At 35.0% G+C, this 9,217-nt stretch overlaps 2 protein-coding genes across 2 annotated transcripts in view; both read right to left on the minus strand.

Moving 5' to 3' along the window:
* LOC149933698 (scoloptoxin SSD14-like) overlaps positions 1 to 6,541 on the minus strand; it is a 96,244-nt gene extending 89,703 nt beyond the window's left edge. The window contains exon 1 of the mRNA XM_090157385.1: positions 6,020 to 6,541. Coding sequence (XP_090013511.1) covers positions 6,020 to 6,541 — 522 coding nt within the window. The remainder of the gene's footprint in view (positions 1 to 6,019) is intronic.
* A 173-nt stretch (positions 6,542 to 6,714) lies between these two features.
* Positions 6,715 to 8,836, minus strand: LOC149933699 (scoloptoxin SSD14-like). The gene is made up of 5 exons (XM_090157386.1): positions 8,604 to 8,836; positions 8,480 to 8,536; positions 7,174 to 7,239; positions 7,013 to 7,110; positions 6,715 to 6,929 (listed from the first exon to the last, which is right to left on the minus strand). Exons 1-5 carry the CDS (start codon positions 8,774 to 8,776, stop codon positions 6,715 to 6,717), a joined length of 609 nt encoding a protein of 202 aa, XP_090013512.1. The 5' UTR covers positions 8,777 to 8,836.
* Positions 8,837 to 9,217: the final 381 nt, after the last annotated feature.

Raw genomic sequence — 9,217 nt, forward strand, 5'->3', positions numbered from 1 at the left:
GTATTTAAAATATAGGTAAGTTGTTTTTATCGTATTTTTATACCTATATTTACATATTGGAATTGTTACAAAAGGTTCTGTTTAACCTAACTTAGTACATTATATAAGTATTTTTAAATATTTGAATATCGAAATTGTATTTTGTTGCATTAAAAGTAGAATTTAGATGTGTTTGTACTATTTTTCTATATATTTGAATATCTGAAATATATTATAGTATTTTTCCGACTATATTCGTCTATAAGAATTGTATTTTACCGTATTTAAAATATAGGTAAGTTGTTTTTATCGTATTTTTATACCTATATTTACATATTGGAATTGTTAAAAAAGGTTCTGTTTAACCTAACTTAGTACATTATATAAGTATTTTTAAATATTTGAATATCGAAATTGTATTTTGTTGCATTAAAAGTAAAATTCTGATGTGTTTGTACTATTTTTCTATATATTTGAATATCTGAAATATATTATAGTATTTTTCCGACTATATTCGTCTATAAGAATTGTATTTTACCGTATTTAAAATATAGGTAAGTTGTTTTTATCGTATTTTTATACCTATATTTACATATTGGAATTGTTACAAAAGGTTCTGTTTAACCTAACTTAGTACATTATATAAGTATTTTTAAATATTTGAATATCGAAATTGTATTTTGTTGCATTAAAAGTAGAATTTAGATGTGTTTGTACTATTTTTCTATATATTTGAATATCTGAAATATATTATAGTATTTTTCCGACTATATTCGTCTATAAGAATTGTATTTTACCGTATTTAAAATATAGGTAAGTTGTTTTTATCGTATTTTTTTACCTATATTTACATATTGGAATTGTTAAAAAAGGTTCTGTTTAACCTAACTTAGTACATTATATAAGTATTTTTAAATATTTGAATATCGAAATTGTATTTTGTTGCATTAAAAGTAAAATTTAGATGTGTTTGTACTATTTTTCTATATATTTGAATATCTGAAATATATTATAGTATTTTTCCGACTATATTCGTCTATAAGAATTGTATTTTACCGTATTTAAAATATAGGTAAGTTGTTTTTATCGTATTTTTATACCTATATTTACATATTGGAATTGTTACAAAAGGTTCTGTTTAACCTAACTTAGTACATTATATAAGTATTTTTAAATATTTGAATATCGAAATTGTATTTTGTTGCATTAAAAGTAGAATTTAGATGTGTTTGTACTATTTTTCTATATATTTGAATATCTGAAATATATTATAGTATTTTTCCGACTATATTCGTCTATAAGAATTGTATTTTACCGTATTTAAAATATAGGTAAGTTGTTTTTATCGTATTTTTATACCTATATTTACATATTGGAATTGTTAAAAAAGGTTCTGTTTAACCTAACTTAGTACATTATATAAGTATTTTTAAATATTTGAATATCGAAATTGTATTTTGTTGCATTAAAAGTAAAATTTAGATGTGTTTGTACTATTTTTCTATATATTTGAATATCTGAAATATATTATAGTATTTTTCCGACTATATTCGTCTATAAGAATTGTATTTTACCGTATTTAAAATATAGGTAAGTTGTTTTTATCGTATTTTTATACCTATATTTACATATTGGAATTGTTACAAAAGGTTCTGTTTAACCTAACTTAGTACATTATATAAGTATTTTTAAATATTTGAATATCGAAATTGTATTTTGTTGCATTAAAAGTAGAATTTAGATGTGTTTGTACTATTTTTCTATATATTTGAATATCTGAAATATATTATAGTATTTTTCCGACTATATTCGTCTATAAGAATTGTATTTTACCGTATTTAAAATATAGGTAAGTTGTTTTTATCGTATTTTTATACCTATATTTACATATTGGAATTGTTAAAAAAGGTTCTGTTTAACCTAACTTAGTACATTATATAAGTATTTTTAAATATTTGAATATCGAAATTGTATTTTCTTGCATTAAAAGTAAAATTTAGATGTGTTTGTACTATTTTTCTATATATTTGAATATCTGAAATATATTATAGTATTTTTCCGACTATATTCGTCTATAAGAATTGTATTTTACCGTATTTAAAATATAGGTAAGTTGTTTTTATCGTATTTTTATACCTATATTTACATATTGGAATTGTTAAAAAAGGTTCTGTTTAACCTAACTTAGTACATTATATAAGTATTTTTAAATATTTGAATATCGAAATTGTATTTTGTTGCATTAAAAGTAAAATTTAGATGTGTTTGTACTATTTTTCTATATATTTGAATATCTGAAATATATTATAGTATTTTTCCGACTATATTCGTCTATAAGAATTGTATTTTACCGTATTTAAAATATAGGTAAGTTGTTTTTATCGTATTTTTATACCTATATTTACATATTGGAATTGTTACAAAAGGTTCTGTTTAACCTAACTTAGTACATTATATAAGTATTTTTAAATATTTGAATATCGAAATTGTATTTTGTTGCATTAAAAGTAGAATTTAGATGTGTTTGTACTATTTTTCTATATATTTGAATATCTGAAATATATTATAGTATTTTTCCGACTATATTCGTCTATAAGAATTGTATTTTACCGTATTTAAAATATAGGTAAGTTGTTTTTATCGTATTTTTATACCTATATTTACATATTGGAATTGTTACAAAAGGTTCTGTTTAACCTAACTTAGTACATTAATTAATCTCAGAAAGCAGAAAATGAGCTTCGCTACTTTTGCAGCCAAGGGCAGGAAGAAGTCCACCGTTAAGAAAGGGGGACCAAAGGTCCCGCCAAGGGGGAAAATGTGGTACTGCTCTATCCCACAGAGCAGTACCACTTCTAGTTCTCTCAAGGAGAGACTAGAGAAGGAGGTTGATCCCTCCAAACTGCAAATAAGTGTTCAGAGTGTCCGGTCCTGTAGGAACGAGGGTCTGGTGGTACAGGTTAAAACCGCTGAGGATATGGTGAAGCTGAAGAGGGGAATCAGCGATTGTGCTGCCTTGGCAGACAAAGTTAGTGTTAGAGCTCCAAAGCTCAATAACCCTAGGGTTATCCTTTACGGTGTTGATGAGGACATCGTAAAGGAAGAAATTGCTGCTAAGCTTATAAGCAACAATAAGCTCTCCTGCAAGGAGACGGATATTGTCCCTAATTTCTCGCTGAGGAACAGAAAGGGTGGTGTTAACTGGGTGCTGGAGGGGCCTCCAGCCCTGCTTAATTCGTGGAAGGCGAAAAAGAAGCTCAATTTGGGCTACTCTGTGGTTGGAGTCAGAGGGTATCTGTATCTTCCAAGATGCTTTAAGTGCAGGAAGATTGGACACATAGAAGGTGGGTGCATTGAAAATAGAAGGTTTTGTTCCCTATGCTCCGAGGATCACAGCTACAAGGATTGTAAGAGTGATCTTAAAACTTGCAGAAACTGTAATAGGGACAAGAATACCAAACACAACACTGCGCATTCAGCCCTGGATGGCCAGTGTCCGGTGTATAAGAAGGAGTTGGAGTTTCTAAAGAGTAGAACCAACTATGGAGGAGAGTAGGAAGCTAAGTTGTCTGCAGGGCAACTTAGGCAAGGGCAAAACTGCAACCTCTGCGCTTAGACAGTGTTGCCAGGAAGGCTCTATAGACATTGCCTTACTACAGGAACCATATGCAATTAACGGTCGGGTAATAGGTCTACCCATGGGAACAAGGATCGTCTGTTCCCAAGACAATCCAAAGGCAGCTGTAGCTGTCTTCTACCCTCAGGCACAAGTGATCGTGCTCTACGAAGACTCTCACATGGTTGTGGTGGATGTGATTCTGGGGAATCTAAGCTAATCTGTTCTCCATTTACATACCACCAAATGATGACATTGAATTCCATATCGATAAGATTGCGAATGAATTGGAAGTACAGAGTGGAAAAAAGGTTATCTTGTGTGGTGACTTTAACGCCCATCACGCGCTTTGGGGATCAAAGCATCACGATGAGAGGGGTAGATTGTTAATCGACTTGTTCAACTCGTTTGATTTGAATGTCGAGAACGATCCGGGCAGTGGCCCGACGTTCTGGACCGTTAATGGTAAGAGTTGGGTGGATCTTACGGTATCCAATATGGCAATTGCGAGTAGAGTAATTGAATGGCGTGTCAGCAACGAGGACACTTGCAGTGATCACAAATACATTTTCTTTGAAATTGGTGATCTTGTCCTGGAGAATGATTCGAATGCAATTCGTGTCAAGGATATTTATCTTGAAAGTTTACAAGATATTATCGTGCCTGACTTGGAGAGGTTGATGGAGTCTCCACTCAACAATGAGGTTGAGGTCGAGGCATGCGTGGTGGAGATTAATAATCTCATTATTGAGCGTTCAAAAGAATGCTCAAAGTTACGTAAGAATAAGGGGCACAAGTCCACTCCCTGGTGGACGAGCGAACTCAGTGAGAAGAGGAAGGAGTTACGAACGCTCAGGAGGAGGTTCCAAAGAACCAGGGACCATGCAGCCCGGGAGGCGCTAAATGTCGATTACCGTCGTGAGTCAAAAAGCTATAAAGCACTTATAGCAGACTCAAAGCTTAAGTCCTGGCAGGATTTCTGCACAAGGGTTTCAAGGGAGGATCCTTTCTTCCTACCCTATAAGTTGGCCACAAAGAAGGTCAAGTGTAAGAATGCATTAAATTGCATCAAGAAACCAGATTTTTCTCTGACCTCAGGTATTGAGGAGACGTGGTCTACTCTGATGGATACTCTTTTTAAAGAGGACTCCTTGGATGATGATGAGGAGGTTCATACGACAATAAGGGAGTCATTGCACAAAGACTTCATGAGTCAGAATGATGAACCATTTACGAGTGATGAGGTCTTAGAGACTATTAACTCTTTTAAGAAGGGCAAGGCTCCTGGTGAGGATGGTATCACCATCGAGCTATTCAAGATATTTTTTAGTTTTACTTTATAAAGAAGGCAGAGACAGGCAGGACGCAAAGGCCTACAGGCCAATCTCGCTTCTTCCGGTGGTAGGGAAGGTGCTTGATAAGCTGTTGTCAAGAAGGTTGTATTACTTTATACACAGCAACAAATTGCTTAGCGATAAGCAATTTGGGTTTAGACATAGTCGATCCACGACTCACTGTCTTACCAATATGGTGAACCAAATCAGGGATAACAAAGCAAATAATTGTCACACCAGTCTGATATCTTTAGATATCGAGGGTGCTTTTGACAATGTGTGGATTCCAGGAATCCTACACGGTTTAAGGAACTTTAAGTGTCCGAAGAACATATATGAGACATATGTTAACTATCTGAAGGATAGAGTTGCAGTGGTGAGGGCAGGCAGTACCTGTGCACGGAGAGGACTGACCCGCGGCTGCCCTCAGGGTTCATGCAGTGGACCTCTGTTATTCAATGTGGTTATGGATAGCGCACTGAGGATTGAGTATCCAGAGGATTCTCTAATCCAAGCATTCGCGGATGACTTGCAGTCATTATTTTGGGGCACGTCCAGGCGTGCTCTCGAAACCACGGGTAAGGTGATCGTGGATAAATTGACTAAGTGGAGCCAAGTCTATAAGCTGAGTTTTTTTTTTATTAAAAAGTCGGCGGCTATCACCTTCGCCGCAAAATCCATAATGAAAAGGCTCCCAATCTATAAGATGGGAGCCGTCAACATTGCAAACGTTGACAAATTGAAAGTTGAAGAAAGAGAAAATAGCGTCACCTGCATTGAGCACACGCTCCCTTGATCACTCAAATTAAAAACGGCTGAGGGCTGAGCGTTCATTTTGGAATTCGCTCACAATTTTTGCCCACCTCTGCATCATACATTTACTCGCTCGTCTCTAGGCTCAGTGATACAATGCGATAGAAAAGCTAAAAAATAACGTGAACCCAGTGTAGAAAACTACCCTTTAAAGTACATCCTTTATTAATCAATATTTAATTTAACTTTGATACGCGCCTCAAATACTCAAAATTCAAAAGAAAATAGTGTTCGCAAACACTTCGATCCAGATCTTTAAATAAGGTTCCGTACTTACCGAGTCAAAAGCATTTCCGTTCTGGGGGTCTCCTAGTTCCATTCTCTTGGCATATGCGAATTTAAAGGCTTCTACGATACGGTGGGTCGTCACGATGGTGTTGTTGCAATCTGATACGGAGTTGATGTCGAAATGGAAGTTTTTCAGTATGTTTAATATGAAAGCCAAAATGGGTCCGCTTCCCGGCAAAGGAGCGCTGAAAAGGTTGTACTCGGAATTGATACGCATCTCAGTTGGCACCTTCCAAACCGGCCTGTATTTACAAAAGTCCTGAAGGATTATGATGCCACCAGCGTCTCGAATATCCGTCGCCAAATCTTTGCTTATTTCCGAATACCAACTGTTTGGATTTTTGGCTAATTTCTTCAGAGTTTTGGATAATTTCAAATTGATCAATAATTCGCCCTCCTTATAGAATTGTTTCGTTTCGGGGTTGGTCAACAGATTTCTAAAAACGAGTCCATTTCTTAGTAGTTGATCTATCAAGAACCTATTTAAGAGCACTATGATATTTAAGTACATGACAGACTTATTCCACAAAAAATCTATCTACTCAAAGGATAAAAAATCTTTGCATCCTATAGTAGCTGACGTTAAACAACCGGAAAAGGGTAACTTATAAAAGTGGAGTTTATCTGATTGATATCATTTTATGATCCTAGTAGTCCTAAATACGTTCCTGGCTTGAGACGGGGCTATATTCTAAAAAACCAATACCTGGCATCATCGAATTTCTTAAAAGTTTGACGTCCATTCTCAATGGCTTGCGCCAAATGGGCGCCAACTTTAAAGCCGTTTTCGCTGAGATTTATTGCACCGGTAAACAATTCTGTCCAGTTGAGTTTTCCGTAGTTTCTGTGGGCCTCCATATATCCGACTACCTCTGCTGGGATCGCTACTGAACGAGCACCTAAAAGACAGACATGTCACTTTCTAGAAGCGCGTGTTTTAACGAAAACCAGTAGAAAGCAGTGGAATTTGTTGAAAACATACCCAATGAACTGGCAGCCGGGTCCGCAGCGAACATATTCTCAGTGGCTTTATAGGGAGCTGTTTCTCTAGAATCCAGAAAACGAACTATCCTACTGGATCTGTGGTTAATATTGGAACTGTACTCTATTAAACTGGTTTTTAGGGCATACGCCGTTTCTTACCTATCATAAATAGTCATGAAGAAGCCACCTCCAAGACCCATGCTTTGAGGAATCACTACCCCCATGCTATGCAAAGAATTCATTCGTTACTAAAAATTAAAACATAATCTGACTACGAAAATTTCGAGTCGAGGCAACTGAAGAGAACAAACAAACTTAGCTTTGAACCGAAGTGCCATGATATACTACTTTTGCCTAAGGACACGCCTATAGCTATTCTCATTCAACTAAATTATAAAATTTAACCACGTTTTTCTCGGCGTTACTAGAGCACAATTTTAGCTTTAGTTTTTCGGCACGTTTTCCACGCGAGTTTAAAATGTTTGGTTCCTCGCGATTCCAGCACTATTTAATTTAACAGTTACAGAAAACTCAAAACAAGGAAGAATAAATACATAAAAATAAACTTTATTAATCCTATGCCAGCGGCATCTGTTCAATTCGGTTAACTACTTTAGTGTTAGTATTATTTTAAATATTATAATATTATTAGCGTATGTTTTGGAATATTAAATACATATAATTTAAATTATGCAATATTAGTGGTATATTATAACAACATAAAACATTTAAATGAAAATAAACAAAACGTTGATTTGGACATTATCAACTTCATTAAAAGCCCTAAAACGCTGTTTTTTATTCATTTTAATTAAAAACATTATAGTGTACAAGTAATCGTTGTGTTTACACTATATTCAAATTTTATATAAACTAGTTCCATAATATCGAGTTAAATAACTTAAGGCTATTTCAAATATTATATTGCATTTGCCGTTGCATTACATTTCCATGTACAACACTACACTACCATGCAAATAAACTACACTACATTTACATTAACTTATTACGGTTTATAAATGCAGAATAGCAGAAAAACGTTTCCTAGCTGACGGCTCTTAAATAGTAAATACATAAATCAGCTAATCAAGGAACTATACAGGCCTCAGATAAATAGTGATTTGGAAAGTCAATTACGGATGGCCGGGTTAATTTGCCGAGTTGAGTGGTGGAAAGCTTTTTATGCCACGAAAGCCATGAGCTCCCTAGTTTTTATGGAAAGGGGAAACCAAAGCACTCGGAATAAAATCCATTTCACAAGCTCAACTCGACTGGTTCCTAGTTCTCAGCCAGTGCCACAAGCTTGGTTTGAACCTGGCTCGTATTGTTGCGAGTCGAGAGTGCTAACCACTTCGCCACCGCACTGAAGTATACTTGTAATAACGTACGCAGCATTTTAAAAAGGACTAGATCACGGGAGAGCCGTGGTTTGTTTTCAGATGCCTCGCTCCGACGTGGCTACTACCAGAGCAAAGTTGCAATCGCGCAATCAACGGCCGATCCACCCTTTTCTAGAATTTTCCTGATGAAATTTTTAAACAAATTTCAAAACATGTTATCAAACAAGGTTGTTGTTCGCTGAAAAATACCTTCCAACGCTGGCGCAGGGGGCGGCATCCGTGACCACTCCGGCGACTGAAAAGTTTCCCAAGATCGATGGGCTTATGTCTCCTGAAGTCCTCTTGATCAATTTCCTGGCTGCTAACGGTGTCCCTATTAATAGACTTTCGGCGAAGACCATCAACAGAAAAGTACGACTCATTCTTGCTAGTTGATGACTAAGTGAGAGTGGTAGAGATCGATGAATCTATCCAATTCTATGAAAAAAACGACTTTATTGGAGAGAGTGATGCTATCTATTGATGAAAAAAGAATATAAAATATAAAATAACGAAACAATTACGTCGTCAGAGAACCATTTATAATTATTTTAATTAGACAAATTATAGTCTACTTAGTGGATTTAAACCTTAATTCTATATCTCATGTAAAATACATTGTTAAAAATTACTTTAAGATAATTTGTTGACAAATTTACAAACGAACCCATCAAGGCGAGGGTTACTTTTAAATCCCGCCTTTTGTTTCAAAATGTAGCTTTAGTATCTTGTTTTGATTTTGACGCTAACGACATCTGTTGAAAAAAGAGTTACTTAACGTCTGGTGTTGGTGCTCCTTTAGGGGTCGCGCTAATCACGTGCAG

This window comes from Leiobunum rupestre, chromosome 8 (genome assembly GCF_980474605.1).
Source record: "Leiobunum rupestre chromosome 8, qqLeiRupe1.1.hap1, whole genome shotgun sequence".
Classification (NCBI taxonomy): Eukaryota; Metazoa; Arthropoda; class Arachnida; order Opiliones; family Sclerosomatidae; genus Leiobunum; species Leiobunum rupestre.

Bases quoted from the DNA above. Each gene is read 5' to 3' on its own strand.
- LOC149933699 (XM_090157386.1), bottom strand. From the start codon at position 8,776: ATGAGTCGTACTTTTCTGTTGATGGTCTTCGCCGAAAGTCTATTAATA. The intron at 8,537-8,603 runs GTATTTTTCAGC...AAATTTCATCAG, and splicing joins CCCTGCGCCAGCGTTGGAAG to GAAAATTCTAGAAAAGGGTG. The intron at 6,930-7,012 runs GTATGTTTTCAA...TCTGTCTTTTAG, and splicing joins CCCGGCTGCCAGTTCATTGG to GTGCTCGTTCAGTAGCGATC.